This window comes from Penicillium paradoxum, mitochondrion (genome assembly GCF_028828445.1).
Source record: "Penicillium paradoxum strain IBT 22861 utg000001l_segment0_segment0 mitochondrion, whole genome shotgun sequence".
Lineage (NCBI taxonomy): Eukaryota > Fungi > Ascomycota > Eurotiomycetes > Eurotiales > Aspergillaceae > Penicillium > Penicillium paradoxum.
This window is the reverse complement of record NW_026643179.1, coordinates 1-17,066: the sequence shown is the minus strand read 5'-3', so window position 1 is coordinate 17,066 and position 17,066 is coordinate 1. Positions and strand designations below refer to the sequence as shown.

At 24.8% G+C, this 17,066-nt stretch overlaps 1 protein-coding gene and 1 pseudogene across 2 annotated transcripts, besides 2 other annotated features; both read left to right on the top strand. All coding sequences in view use genetic code 4, as the record gives it.

Annotated features, from left to right (window-relative positions):
• The first annotated feature begins 5,482 nt into the window (after positions 1-5,482).
• Positions 5,483-5,491: a sequence feature (Short protein (N7457_000003, KAJ5798641.1) was converted to a misc_feature.).
• A 2,671-nt stretch (positions 5,492-8,162) lies between these two features.
• Positions 8,163-8,168: a sequence feature (Short protein (N7457_000003, KAJ5798641.1) was converted to a misc_feature.).
• Positions 8,169-13,424: 5,256 nt separating this feature from the next.
• On the top strand, positions 13,425-13,957 carry N7457_000002 (annotated as a pseudogene). Its single transcript has 2 exons — positions 13,425-13,569; positions 13,875-13,957. Coding segments are annotated over exons 1-2 (228 nt in total).
• A 173-nt stretch (positions 13,958-14,130) lies between these two features.
• Positions 14,131-14,528, top strand: N7457_000001 (uncharacterized protein; the record flags this gene model as incomplete). The annotated part of the gene is made up of 3 exons: positions 14,131-14,144; positions 14,254-14,434; positions 14,472-14,528. The coding sequence occupies 3 exons, from the start codon at positions 14,131-14,133 to the stop codon at positions 14,526-14,528; spliced, it is 252 nt and encodes an 83-aa protein (XP_057036910.1).
• Positions 14,529-17,066: the final 2,538 nt, after the last annotated feature.

The window sequence follows — 17,066 nt, the reverse complement described above, 5'->3', positions numbered from 1 at the left end:
CTAGGTTTCTAAGACCAGGACCTAAATTTTTTTACTTTGACCCTGTTAAGAATTTAATGGTTTATCCTGAAAGTTTTCATTTATCTGAACCTACATGTGTACTTAGTAATCATATACGTGGTTATGATGAAGATAGTATAGCATATACTTATAATTTTTATAATGATGACCCTGAAAAACATCATTGTAAAGTACTATACCCTGACGGGTCAAAATGTTTAATATATGATGTACCTACAATGATAAAAAATATAGAATTTCATAGTGAGCATATTAGATTAGGATATCTAATGGAACCTAAGTTTTTATATAATGATTATTATAAAGAACATTTGAGTATATATAAAGATAAAAAAATAGATTTTTTTTTAAAAAATATAAAACTATTAATCTTATGAGAGATATAGTTATAAAAAAAAATAAATAATAATAATAATAATAATACATTTATTTTTATTTTCTACTATAATTTATATATATATAAATTATTGTTTAATACATAAGTATTTTACAATTATAATATTATGTAAATAAATTAATTTTATAACCTATATCTTTTTAATTAAACAATACCATATATTTAGATTATAATATACCAAGCCAACTATCTAGTATGAGATAAAATATATATTTTTACAAAAATAAAACATTTGGACTTGTAATTACTTAAATATATAAATTTATATTAGCTCTAAGTAGGTTAGGTTATAAATGTTAGATATAAATAATAAAGGTATTTATAAATATGTTAATTCAATGGTAGAATAGCGTGCTACGGACACGTAAATATAAGTTCAAGTCTTATACATATTTATAAAATATTAATTAATATTTTTAATAAATTTTATTTATATATATAGTATAGATAAATCAAATAAAATTTTATATAAGTATAATGAATTTTTCAATATTTTTGTTTGTCATAGGGATATTAGGATTTGTATTAAATAGAAAAAACATTATATTAATGTTAATATCTATAGAGATAATGTTATTATCTGTAACATTTTTAATATTAATCAGTTCACTTAGTTTTGATGATATATTAGGACAAACTTTTGCTGTATATATTTTAACAATAGCAGGAGCTGAATCTGCAATAGGTTTAGGGATATTAGTTGCATATTATAGATTAAGAGGTAGTATAACAATACAATATAAATAAATGTATTTAACATTAATAATTTTACCTTTAATAGGTTCAATAGTATCAGGTTTCTTTGGTAGAAAAGTAGGTATAACAGGATCACATATAATAACATGTGGTTCAGTAATAACTACAACACTATTAGCTATAATAGCTTTTTTTGAAGTAGGTTTTAATAATATACCAGTAACAATAAATGTAGCAAGATGAGTAGATGTAGAATCACTATATGTATTATGAAACTTTAGATTTGATTCATTAACTGTATCAATGTTAATACCTGTATTAATAGTATCTAGTTTAGTACATATATATTCTATAAGTTATATGAGTCATGATCCACATAATCAAAGATTTTTTAGTTACTTAAGTTTATTCACATTTATGATGATTATACTAGTAACAGGAAATAATTATTTAATTATGTTTGTAGGTTGAGAAGGTGTTGGTATTTGTTCTTATCTTTTAGTAAATTTCTGATTTACTAGAATAGCAGCAAATCAAAGTTCTATATCAGCTTTATTAACAAATAGAGTAGGTGATTGTTTATTAACTGTAGGTATGTTTGCTATAATATGATCTTTTGGTAATCTAGATTATAGTACAGTATTTGCATTAGCACCTTACTATAATGAAACTATAATCACATTAGTGGGAATATGTTTATTAATAGGTGCAACAGCTAAAAGTTCTCAAGTAGGTTTACATATTTGATTACCTCAAGCTATGGAAGGTCCTACACCTGTTTCTGCTTTAATTCATGCAGCAACTATGGTTACTGCTGGAGTATATTTATTAATGAGATCTTCACCTTTAATTGAATATAGTTCAACTGTATTGGTTTTATGTTTATGATTAGGTGCTATAACTACAGTATTTAGTTCTTTAATTGGATTATTCCAACAAGATATTAAAAAAGTTATTGCTTATTCTACTATGAGTCAATTAGGTATGATGGTTATAGCTATAGGTTTATCAAGTTATAATTTAGCTTTATTCCACTTAGTTAATCACGCTTTTTATAAAGCATTATTATTCTTAGGTGCTGGATCAGTTATACACGCAGTAGCTGATAACCAAGATTTTAGAAAATATGGTGGTTTAAGAGAGTTCTTACCTTTAACATATTCAGTTATGTTAATAGCTTCATTAAGTTTAGTAGCTGTACCTTTCATGACAGGATTCTATTCTAAAGATTTTATTCTAGAATCTTCTTATGGTCAATTCTACTTATCAGGTACTATTGTTTATTTTGTAGCTACTATAGGTGCTATGTTTACTACACTTTATTCAGCTAAAGTTTTATATTTAACTTTCTTAGCTAATCCTAATGGACCTTTATCTAGTTATAAACATGCACATGAAGGTGATATTTTCTTAACTTTACCTTTAATTATCTTATCTATTTTCTCAATATTCTTTGGTTATTTAACTAAAGATATATTTATAGGTTTAGGTACTGGTTTTTTTGTAGATAATAGTTTATTTATTCATCCTAGTCATGAAATTATGTTAGATACAGAATTTGCTGTACCAACATTCTTTAAATTATTACCATTTATATTTACAGTTTCTTTAAGTATTATTTCTGTTTTATTTTCTGAATTTGTACCTAAATTACTTATTAACTTTAAATTCTCAAGATTTGGTTATAATATATTTAGTTTCTTTAATCAAAGATTTTATATAGAATTATTCTATAATAAATATATTGTAGAAGGTGTTCTTAAATTAGGTGGTCAAACTACTAAAAGTTTAGATAAAGGTTCAGTAGAATTCTTAGGACCTTATGGTTTAGAAAAAGGATTATTATCTTTAAGTAATAGTTTAGGTAGATTAAGTACTGGTGTAATTACTACTTATGCATTATATATATTAATAGGTTTAATGTTCTATATTTCATTAATATATTTCTCATATAATGATAATAATTTATTTATATTAGTTATATTTACTTTATTTGCATTATTAAATAATAATTTAACATCAACTAAATAATAATTTAATATTAATAAATTATCATTTACTTAATAATAAGTTATTTAATAATAACTTATTATATTTTTAATAATAGATATATATTTATATCTATTATTTATTTTGTTTAATTTAAATTTATTTATATTTTTTTACAGATATGCTTTTATCTTCAATCTTTTGTTTAATATTATCTAATGCATTGTCTTTTAGACGTGATACAGCTATTCTTTATTCAAGAGTAGGAATTATAATATTATTTTACTGTATTTATTTATCTTATAATAATTTATTTATAACATATTTAGATAATGGTATAGGGTTGTTCGGTGGTTTATTTTATACATCACCTATAACACAAACATTTCACATATTAATATTTATTATAACATTATTAATATTGAATATAACTGGTTTTTACCCTAGAAAACTTATATCTAGTCAGTACTTGAGTTTATACAAATTATTATTTACAAAATTACAATTTGTTAAAAACATTGCTGTATCTAATATAATTTTAAAAAAAGGAGAACAATATACAATATTAGAATATACATTAATGTTATTATTTATTGTAATAGGTAGTATATTATTAATATCTAGTAGTGATTTTGTATCTATATTCTTATCTATTGAATTACAAAGTTATGGTTTATATTTATTATGTACTATGTATAGAAATTCTGAATCAGCAACATCTGCTGGTTTAACTTATTTTTTACTAGGTGGATTATCATCTTGTTTTATATTATTAGGTATAGCTTTAATATATGCAAATTTAGGTGTAACATATTTAGATAGTTTTTATGTTATAAATAATTTAGCAGGTGTATTAAATGAACAACAAATTACTACATATATACCTTATTGCTTATTATTAATAACTATAGGATTCTTATTTAAAATATCAGCTGCACCATTCCATTTTTGATCTCCTGATGTTTATGATGGTATACCTACTATAGTTACTACTTTTGTAGCTATTATAGCTAAAATTTCTATATTAACTTTATTATTACAATTAGTTCATTATACAAATAGTATATATATTACTACACAATATACTTGAACTACTAGTTTATTAATAAGTTCATTATTATCTTTAATAATTGGTACTGTATTAGGTTTAACACAATTTAGAATTAAAAGATTGTTTGCTTATAGTACTATATCTCATTTAGGTTTTATGTTATTAGCTTTAACTATTAATAGTGTTGAATCTATACAATCATTTATTTTCTATTTAATTCAATATAGTTTATCTAATTTAAATGTATTTATTTTATTAATAGCTATAGGTTATAGCTTATATGCTTATAATGATAAAAATATTAATCATAATAATTTAATAGATAAAAATAACTCACCTATACAACTTATAAGTCAACTTAAAGGATATTTCCATATTAATAGTTTCTTAGCTTTAAGTTTAACTATTACTTTATTCTCATTTGCTGGTATTCCACCTTTAATGGGATTCTTTGCTAAACAGATGGTATTCTCTGCAGCTTTACAAGAAGGATTTATATTCTTAACTCTTATAGGAGTATTAACTAGTGTTATAAGTGCAGTATATTACTTATTTATTGTAAAAACTATGTTCTTTGATGGACATTCTTATACTTATTTTAGTAGCTTAAAAGATTTAAGAATACCTGCTCTTATTTTACAAAAAAATAAAGTAGTTAATAAAGTATATTTTAATTCTAAATTTGCTTTATCTAGTTCTTTATCTATAACTATTTCTATTCTAACTTTAATCATACTTTTATTTATGATTATGCCAAATGAATGATTACATATGTCTAATATATTAGCTATTATATTATATTCATAATATAATACATAATGTAAGGTTTAATTGAATAAACCCTTATGAATAAATATAAATATATATATATATATATATATATATATATATATTAAATAATTTATGTCTACCTATTATAATCAGCTAGTAATAGGTAGAACAATAATTACATATATTAAAAATAGGAATTCGAATTTCTTTTTGGACTGTATAGCAGTTTTTAATTGAACAAAATTATATAAATAAATATAAATAAATAGTTATTTTATATTTATTTATTTATATTAAAATATAGCAAAATAAAACATAAAATAGAATAACAATAATAAATATAAAATAAAAATATGAGAATTATTAAAAGTCATCCTCTATTAAGATTAGTAAATTCTTACTTAATCGACGCACCAACACCAGCTAATATAAGTTATTTATGAAACTTTGGTTCATTATTAGCATTATGTTTAATAATACAAATTGTAACAGGAGTTACATTAGCTATGCATTATACACCTAGTGTAGCTGAAGCATTTAATTCTGTTGAACACATTATGAGAGATGTAAACAATGGATGATTAATACGTTATTTACACGCTAATACAGCTTCAGCTTTCTTCTTTTTAGTATACCTACACATAGGTAGAGGTTTATATTATGGATCATATAAATCACCAAGAACATTAACATGAGTTATAGGTACAGTAATCCTTATAGTAATGATGGCTACAGCTTTCTTAGGTTACGTATTACCATACGGTCAAATGAGTTTATGAGGAGCAACTGTTATTACTAATTTAATGAGTGCTATACCTTGAATAGGTCAAGATATAGTTGAATTTATATGAGGTGGTTTTTCAGTTAATAATGCAACATTAAATAGATTTTTTGCATTACACTTCTTATTACCTTTTGTATTAGCTGCATTAGTAATAATGCACTTAATAGCTTACCACGATGTAGTAGGATCAGGTAATCCTTTAGGTATATCAGCTAATTATGATAGATTACCTTTCGCTCCTTACTTCTTATTTAAAGATTTAATAACTATATTCTTATTCTTTATAGTATTATCTATATTTGTTTTCTTTATGCCTAATGCATTAGGAGATAGTGAAAATTATGTTATGGCTAATCCTATGCAAACTCCACCTGCTATTGTACCAGAATGATACTTATTACCTTTCTATGCTATATTAAGATCTATTCCTAATAAATTATTAGGTGTTATAGCTATGTTTGCTGCTATTTTAGCTTTAATGGCAATGCCATTAACAGATTTATCTAAATTAAGAGGAGTACAATTTAGACCTTTAAGTAAAATTGCATTCTTTATATTTGTAGCTAATTTCTTAGTATTAATGCAATTAGGTGCAAAACACGTTGAAACACCATTTATTGAATTTGGACAAATATCAACTGTGTTATACTTTGCACACTTCTTTATTATAGTACCTGTAGTAAGTATTATAGAAAATAGTTTAGTAGAGTTATCAATTAAAAAATAATTAGTATATAATAATATTGTTATACTTATTGTATATATAATTTATATTTACAAATTAAAGGAGTTTGAGTAGAAGGTTCTGCGTTTCGATTGCAAATCGAAATAAAGGGATTCGAGTTCCCCGAACTCCTTAGATATAAATGTTTGTATTTATAGTATACTATTAAAAATCTTATATATTTTTTTTTATCTATATATAATATTAACCTATATTTTTGGTTTTAATATTATATAAATTAAACATAAAAAGTTTCAATGTGTAATATTGAGTATATTTATTAAATATTTATATATATATAGAATAAAAACTGCAGGTTGTTAATCACAATAAATATAAAAATTCTATTGTTATATATTGTTATAATAAATAATAAATAAATAAATGATAAGTATAATTTCAGTTATTGAAGGGCTATTATTAATAGTACCTGCTTTACTTTCAGTTGCATTTGTAACTATAGCCGAACGTAAAACTATGGCTTCTATGCAAAGAAGATTAGGTCCTAATGCAGTAGGTTATTATGGTTTACTACAAGCATTTGCTGATGCTTTAAAATTATTATTAAAAGAGTATGTAGCTCCAACACAAGCTAATATTATATTATTTTTCATAGGACCTATGATAACTTTAATCTTTTCTTTATTAGGTTATTTAGTTGTACCATTTGATAGTGGTATTTTTGTATCTGATTATAGTTTAGGTATGCTTTATATGTTAGCTGTATCATCTTTAGCTACATATGGTATATTATTAGCAGGTTGATCTGCTAATTCAAAATATGCTTTTTTAGGTTCATTAAGAAGTACAGCTCAGTTAATTAGTTATGAGTTAATATTAAGTTCTGTTATTATATTAATTATCTTATTAACAGGTAATTTAAATATTATTACTATTGTAGAATCACAAAGAATAGTTGATTTCTTATTGCCATTATTTCCTTTATTTATTATATTCTTTATAGGTTCTATAGCAGAAACTAATAGAGCTCCTTTTGATTTAGCTGAAGCTGAATCAGAACTTGTTAGTGGTTTTATGACAGAACATTCAGCTAGTGTATTCGTATTCTTTTTTTTAGCTGAATATGCTAGTATTATATTAATTTGTATTTTAAATAGTATTTTATTTTTAGGTGGTTATTTATGTATTATACCTGTTGAATTTATAATAGATATATTATATAATTTATTTGGTATAAATAGTTCTATATTAGAAGAAATATTTGTTAATATTTCTTCATCTCCTTTAAATTTAGCTTTTAAAACTGCTTTATTAATATTTGTGTTTATTTGAGTTAGAGCATCTTTCCCTAGAATTCGTTTTGATCAATTAATGTCTGTTTGTTGAACTGTATTATTACCTTTAATTATCGCATATGTTACTTTAATACCTTGTATTGTATTTGGTTTAGATGCTTTACCTACAAGCTTAATACTTTAATATATTATTAATTTAAAATAATTTTATTTAGTTAACTTATACATAATAAAATTATTAATATATAATCATACATATATTTAATATGTTACTTATATGTTTCAATATAGTATGTATGTATGTATTATAAAAAAAATAATAATAATTTATAATATAGTATAAACTAATATATACTTAAGCTTTATAGCATATATAAGGTGTAATAAAAACAGATTAATGTTTTTTTTAAGCAGAAAGTTTAAATATTAAAAATTAAATATGTCCTTATTATTATTATTAATTCCATTAATAGGAATAAGTCTTGTAACAATAGAGACTAATTATGGTTTAAGTATAGTAAATAATTTAAAGATTAAATCTATAGCTTTAACTACATCAATAATAAATTTAATTGTATCATTGATAATGTTTATACTTTTTGATTTTAGTAGTAAACAATTTCAATTTATTGAAGAACATTACCAAGTAAGTTATTTTGATATATATTTAGGTGTGGATGGTTTATCAATATATTTTATACTATTAACAACTATAATAATGCCTATAGCTATTTTATCTAATTGAAATTCAATACAATCTCAAAATGTATTATCATTTGTAGTGATTATGTTATTATTAGAAACATTATTATTAGCTGTATTTTTAGTTTTAGATGTTTTATTATTCTATATCTTTTTTGAAAGTATATTACCTCCTTTATTTTTATTAATAGGATTATTTGGTTCAAGTAATAAAGTAAGAGCTAGTTTCTATTTATTTTTATACACTTTATTAGGATCATTATTTATGTTATTATCTATAATAGTTATGTCTTCTATTATGGGTACTACAGATTTTGATGCATTATCTAAAGCAAACTTTAGCTATATAACTCAATTATTTTTATTTTATGGTATATTTATAGCTTTTGCTGTAAAAACACCAGTTATCTTTTTAAATACTTGATTACTAAAAGCTCACGTTGAATCACCATTATCTGGTAGTATTATATTAGCAGGTATAGTTTTAAAATTAAGTTTATATGGTATATTTAGATTAATGTTACCTTTATTACCTAAAGCTTCTTTAAACTTTACATATATTATATATGTAATAGGTGTAATAACTATAATCTATGCTAGTTTTAGTACATTAAGAACAATAGATATTAAAGAATTAATTGCTTACTCTTCTGTATCTCACGCAGCTGTATATTTAATAGGTGCGTTTAGTAATACAATACAAGGTATAGAAGGTGCAATAGTTTTAGGTTTAGCTCACGGTTTTGTATCACCAGGATTATTTATTTGTGCTGGAGGTATTTTATACGATAGATCATCTACTAGATTAATTACATATTATAGAGGTATGGCTCAAATTATGCCTATATTCTCTATATTATTCTTTATATTATGTTTAGGTAATAGTGGTACACCTTTAACTTTAAATTTCATAGGTGAATTTATGTCATTATATGGTGCATTTGAAAGAATGCCTATATTAGGTATACTAGCTAGTACTTCTATTGTATTATCAGCAGCTTATACAATATTTATGTATAATAGAATAGCTTTTGGTGGTTCTTATTCTGTATATTTTGTAGAAAACATAGGTGATGTTACTAGAAGAGAGTTTATATTATTATTAGTATTTGTTGTGTTTACAGTATTATTTGGTATATATCCTGCTCCAATATTAGATGGTTTACATTACTCAGTTTCTTCTTTAATTTATAATATAAATTAATATAATTTACATAATATAAATTAATATAATTTATTTATTATAATTACATTTATTATATTTAATATTTGTATTTATTTATCTTCTTACTAGCTCAATGGCAGAGCAGAATACTTCTAATATTTTGATCCAAGTTCGACCCTTGGGTAAGAATTGTAATAATTATAATTAATATAATTATTATTTTAGCCTTTATAGCTCAATGGTAGAGCGGAATACTGTTAATATTTTGATAGATGTTCGATTCATCTTAAGGGCTTATTTTTACTTTACCTTATAATCTTAAAAAGTCAAGATATATATTAAGAAAATATCCATATAATAGATAAAATACAAATATATGCCACAATTAGTACCATTCTTTTTTGTAAATCAAGTAGTATTTACTTTTGTTATATTAACAGTATTAATATATACATTTACTAAATTCATATTACCTAGATTTGTACGTACTTTTATTTCACGTATTTACATAAATAAATTATAATTATATAAATTAGTAGTTGTATTATATATAACTAAAACATAATAATTATTATATCTATCTCTAATTTAATAGAGTTTCATTAGGTAATGAAAATAATAAGTTAACATTTATATATATCTTATAAATAAACAATAATATGCGTCATTTAGATTTTGTATTAAGTCCATTAGACCAATTTGAAGTAAGAGATTTATTTTCTCTTAACGCTAACTTATTAGGTAATTTACACTTATCATTAACAAATATAGGTTTATACTTATCAATAAGTATCTTTTTAATTTTAACATATAGCTTATTAGCTACAAATAATAATAAAATAATACCTAATAACTGATCAATAAGTCAAGAAAGTATATATGCTACAGTACATGGTATAGTAGTAAATCAAATTAATCCTAATAAAGGACAAATGTTCTTTCCATTAATGTATGTATTATTCATATTTATTTTAGTAAATAATTTAATAGGATTAGTACCTTATAGTTTTGCATCTACATCACACTTTATACTAACATTCTCTATTAGTTTTACTGTTGTTTTAGGTGCTACAATATTAGGTTTCCAAAGACATGGGTTAAAATTCTTCTCATTATTTGTACCTTCAGGTTGTCCTTTAGCTTTATTACCTTTATTAGTTTTAATTGAATTTATTTCATATTTATCTAGAAATGTTTCATTAGGATTAAGATTAGCTGCTAACATATTAAGTGGTCACATGCTTTTAAGTATTTTAAGTGGATTCACATATAATATTATGACTAGTGGTGTAATATTCTTCTTCTTAGGTTTAATACCTTTAGCATTTATTATTGCATTCTCTGGTTTAGAATTAGCTATAGCATTTATTCAAGCTCAAGTTTTTGTAGTTTTAGCTTGTTCATATATTAAAGATGGTTTAGACTTACATTAATATTATAGTATATATATAGAGTATATACATAATAAATAAATATTAATAATAATTATTAATAATAATATTTTAAAGATATAAAAATTTTATGAAAATAGGAAAGTCCAATACTTATTAGGCATATACACTTGAATATATAAATTCAATAATTATAAAAATATAAGGATGTTAACAGAAACTAAAATTATAATAAAATACTAATAAGTAATAATAAAATAATAGCGAACAAGAATCCTATGTTAAGTTTTTATTTAGAATTATTAAAAATTAAACAGAAACTGGCTTAATTATATCTTTAAATAATAACATTAAAATTAATTGTTTTAATGTTATGTATGAAACAATATAGATATGTTCTATACATATAAAAAAAAATAAAGAGTTTGATGATGGCTCTAACTGAACACTGTCCAAGTACTTGACACATGCTAATCGAACGACTATTTAGTTTAATTATATAATAATTAAAATAAGTAGTAGTGGTGTACAGGTGAGTAAAAGATAAATTGGCTACCTTAAAGTAAGGGGAAAAATCCCTTATGATCAAAGGAGGGAAACTTCCGCTTTAAGATGAAAATTTTTATCTCGGTGAGTAGTAGGAAAGGTAATGACTTTTCTAGCAATAAACCGTAGTCGTAACTGGAAAGTTGATCGACCACATTGGGTCTGAAAAAAACCCAATGCTTTTATGTACAGCAGTGAGGAATATTGGTCAATGGCCGAAAGGCTGAACCAGTAACTTGGAAGAATGTAAGTGTATTTGTATAAATACAATAGCGATTAATTCGCATAAAATTCTAAATAGATTGTATATAATGACATAATCTATTTATAAGTCTTGACCAAACTACGTGCCAGCAGTCGCGGTAATACGTAGGAGGCTAGTGTTAGTTATCTTTATTGGGTTTAAAGGGTAAGTAGACGGTAAATTAAACTCTAAACGAGTACTTTTTTACTAGAGTTATATGAGAGAAGGAAGAATTTCTGGAGTAGAGATAAAATTTGATGATACCAGGAGGACTGTCAACGGCGAAGGCGTCCTTCTATGTAATAACTGACGTTGAGAGACGAAGGCTTGGGTAGCAAACAGGATTAGATACCCTAATAGTCCAAGCAGACAATGATGAATGTCATACATTAGATATAAATTTAATGTATAAACGAAAGTGTAAGCATTCCACCTCAAGAGTACTATGGCAACATATAAACTGAAATCATTAGACCGTTTCTGAAACCAGTAGTGAAGTATGTTATTTAATTCGATGATCCGCGAAAAACCTTACCACAGCTTGTATAGCATATTATAAAAAATTGTTACAAGCGCTGCATGGCTGTCTTTAGTTAATGTCGTGAGATTTGGTTAATTCCTTTAATTAACGAAAACCCTCACTTTATTTATTTATATAAAGTGGTTCGCTACTACATCGGACCAGATAAAAGGGATTAAGACAAGTCATTATGGCCTAAATGCTGTGGGCTATAGACGTGCCACATACGCCTTTACAATGGGATGCGATATTGTGAAATGGAGCTAATCCCCAAAAAAGGAAATAATATGGATTGTAGTCTGTAACTCGACTACATGAAAAAGGAATTACTAGTAATCGTGAATCACCAACGTCACGGTGAATTTTATCTTAGTTAGGTACTAACCACTCGTCAGGCGCTGAAAAAAGAAGATGCAGTAAGTTTGATTTTTTCTGTATAAAGTTATATAAATTTATGTTATATAAATATGCAGGATAGTTTTCGTATGCAAAACTTTGATTGGTGTTAAGTCGAAATAAGGTTCGTGTAATGGAAATTGCACGGGGAGTATTAATTTTAAAAAAAAAATAATAGTATATATATTATATAATCAAAAATAGGTATAAACAAATTGGTTCAAATCCAATGAAAGATTCAATGTATATATGAAAAAGGAGAGGTTCCGTAAGTTGGTTCACGGGTTGAGCTGTAAACTCAATAGCTATAGGCTGTCGAAGGTTCGATTCCTTTTCTCCCTAATTAGATCTTTATCTAATCCTATCTAGACATTTATTATTATTTGTATAATATGTTAATAGATTTAGTTATTTTTTATTATGAATAATATATTTTTATTAAATGATTCTATTACTAATGGATTTAGAATAGAATTTGTAGATATTATTTATTTATTATCTATTTTATTAGGTATACTTACTATAAGTTGTAGAAATCCAGTAGTATCTGTTTTATTTTTAATAGGTTTGTTTGTTAATGTTGCAGGTTTATTAATTTTAATAGGATATAATTTTATAGGATTAGCTTATATATTAGTTTATGTAGGTGCTGTTTCTATTTTATTTTTATTCATTTTAATGTTAATTAACATTAGAGTATCTGAATTATTTAATGATACTAATAATGATTTACCTTTAGCTAGTTTAACTACAATAATTTTTTATTATATAATGGCACAAGTATTACCTTTAAATTTAACAGAAAATAGTATTGTTTCTTATTTATCTAATTCATACTCTGATATATATAATGTACAATTAGATAATGAATTGTTTAATATAGTTGATTTAAAACAACAAATTGGTTATGCAAGTAGTAAAGGTTGAGATAATTCACTAATAGAACCTACACATATAGCTAGTATAGGTAATATTATGTATACTAGTTATTCTATGTGATTAATAGTTACTTCTCTTATTTTACTATTAGGTATGGTAGGTGCTATAGTTATTACAATAAAACAAAAATAGATATATAAAGCTTAAACAATTAATTATTAAATTAAAATATGATATATAAATCAAAAAGTAATTTTCAAAATCATCCATTCCATTTAGTATCTCCTTCTCCTTGACCATTATTTACTAGTCTGTCATTATTTATATTAACAACAACTATAGTTTTATTTATGCATGGATTCCAAGGTTTCCAATATTTAGTAGCTTTAGCTGTATTTAACGTTATTTACGTAATGGCTTTATGATTTAGAGATATAATTTCAGAAGGAACTTATTTAGGTAATCATACTAATGCTGTACAAAAAGGATTAAACTTAGGTGTAGGTTTATTTATTATATCTGAAGTTTTCTTCTTTTTAGCTATATTCTGAGCATTTTTCCATAGTGCTGTATCACCTAGTGTAGAATTAGGTGCACAATGACCTCCATTAGGTATACAAGCTGTTAATCCATTTGAATTACCATTATTAAACACTATATTATTATTATCTTCAGGTGTGACAATTACATATGCTCACCATTCTTTAATACAAGGTAATAGAAAAGGTGCTTTATATGGAACAGTTGTAACAATTATATTAGCTGTAATATTTACTTTCTTCCAAGGTGTTGAATATTCAGTATCTTCTTTCACTATATCTGATAGTGTTTATGGTTCATGTTTCTACTTTGGTACTGGTTTCCACGGTTTACACGTTATTATTGGAACAGCTTTCTTAGCTGTAGGATTATGACGTTTAACTGCATATCATTTAACAGATCACCATCACCTTGGTTACGAATCAGGTATATTATACTGACATTTTGTTGATGTAGTATGATTATTCTTATATATTTCTGTATACTACTGAGGTTATTAGAATATCTAAATATAAATAATAAGATGTAATTGTTTAAAAAACTAAAGGTTTTTAAAGACCAGATATTTAACAATATATTAGTTAAATTATTATTTTATAATTGTAATATTTTACAATACGGGAAAACAAGCATAGTCGATTTATCGACAGCTAAAAGTAAAGTTAAACGTGTCGATCGTAACGACAGCAATACTTGAGGGTTAAAGGAGGGTAGTAAAATCTTAAGATATTTTTTGATTTTTAAAAGTATAAAGTGGATATCATAATTTTATGATCAAAACTTTATACTTAGAGACTTTAGTTTAATGGTAAAACATGTGACTTTTAATCATTATAATATGGGTTCAAATCCCATAGGTCTTAATAATTAATATATAATGACTATAAGTTAATGGTAGACTGCTTATTTACCATATAAGATGTGCTGATTCGAATTCAGCTAGTCATAATTAATTAAATATTCAAATTGTTACAATGGCTATAAGTTAATGGTAGACTGTTTACCTTCCAAGTAAAGTGTGCTGATTCGAATTCAGCTAGCCATAAATATATATATAAGTTGGGTTAGTAACTTAATTGGTAAAGGGTTTTCTTGTCGAGAAAATAGATGCCGGATCGAAACCGGTCTAACTCGTATATATTAAAGGAAAAGTTGCTATTGGTAGGGTAAGATATTTGCTAAATATTGTGTTTTGACACTTAGATGTTCGATTCATCTCTTTTCCGAAGAGCATAGTTTAATAGGTAAAACTGTAAGCTTCAACCTTATATTTCTTAGTTCAAATCTAAGTGCTCTTGAATATAATATAGGTTCTTTAACTTAACTGGTAAAGTGTATTCTTGATAAGGATATGTTCAGTGTTCGAGTCGCTGAAGAATCAAAAAAAAAGAGAGTTTGCTGAGTGGTTTAAGGCGACTAGCTTGAGTCTAGTTAAAGGTATAAACTTTCATATGTTCGAATCATATACTCTCTGATACCTATAGTATAGAAAAAAAAAAAATTAATAAAATAATGTATTAACATGTTATAATAAATAAAATTAAACTAATGTAAATACATTATAGGTATTACAGGTTAGTGTCCGGTGGTTGGTCGCTTCATTTGGGTTGGAGATTGTTTATGTTCGAATCATAATAACCTGATATTAAGGTAAAATTAACTAATATACCTCAATAAAGATGATATGTACCATATACATCTTGAGAAATCAAGACAAGTATATAAAGAAACTATTATGGATGGTTAGCTATATATTTCAAGATATTTATATCTAGGGAACAATATAAACTAGAAATCATAGAGAAATCTAATTATAAGACAAAGTGAATTGAAATATCTTAGTAACTTTAGTAAAAGAAATCAAACGAGATTGTTATTTGGTGTCTTCTGAATAGCAAAAGCCTTAGTAAATAAAATTAAATTTACCATTAAAATTTAAGTTAATATATTATTATATATTATTATTTACAATAAATATACTACTTAGTATATTTAAGTATAACGGAAAAAAATCTGTTGAAAAATAGGGGAACCTTCCTCTAAGGCTAAAAAAAATATATAAGCGATAGAGTAACAGTACCGTGAGGGAAATACCCTGAAATAGTAGTTTTATAAGCAGCTCAAGTTAAATTTTAAATAAATAATAAGAGCGTACCTTTTGCATAATGGGTCAGCAAGTTAATTTTAGATGCAAGTAACATCTCTTTATATTAATTTACATTTAGAACAATATATATAACTAGATATGTATATAATTTATATTAAACACTATATATGTATGTTAATACGTAGGTATATAGTACTCAATGGATAGAGACATAATAAGATATATATATTGATACTGTCTAAAGTATTGGTGTGTAAATTTATATATATAATTATATAATTAGGAGGTAGATACGCAGATAAACCAATTATGAAAAAATGAATAAGTATCTAGAATTAGACCCGAAGGCTAGTGATCTTACCATGGTCAGGGTTATAAAAGCCCGAACGGGTTATCGTTGTAAAGATATCCGATGAACTGTGGTAAGTTAGTGAAAGACAAAACTGACTAGTATAGCTGGTTTTCCGCGAAACCTATGTAAGTAGGTAATTTAATTAACATCTTAGCAGGTACAGAACTGTGATCTCGGACAATATCAAAGATATTTGTCAACATCGGGGGGTTGTAGTGACTTTACCGGAGAGTATTTGCACTCGGAAGGGCAAAGATGAATGTTAAATAATCGGACATAGTGCGATAAGGTTGTATGTCTAAAGGGAAACAGCCCAGAACAAGAGTTAAGGTTCCAAAATTATTGTTAAGTGAAATTAAGGATGTTTTTTTTTAAAACAATCAGGAAATAGGCTTAGAAGCGGCCATTTTTTGAAGACCTCGTAACAGAGCACTGATTAATAAATTAGGAAAAAACGCCGAAAATTTAACGGATCTAAATAATATACCGAAACCTTGTACACAAATAAAAATTCAAACGATAACGCTTGAATTTT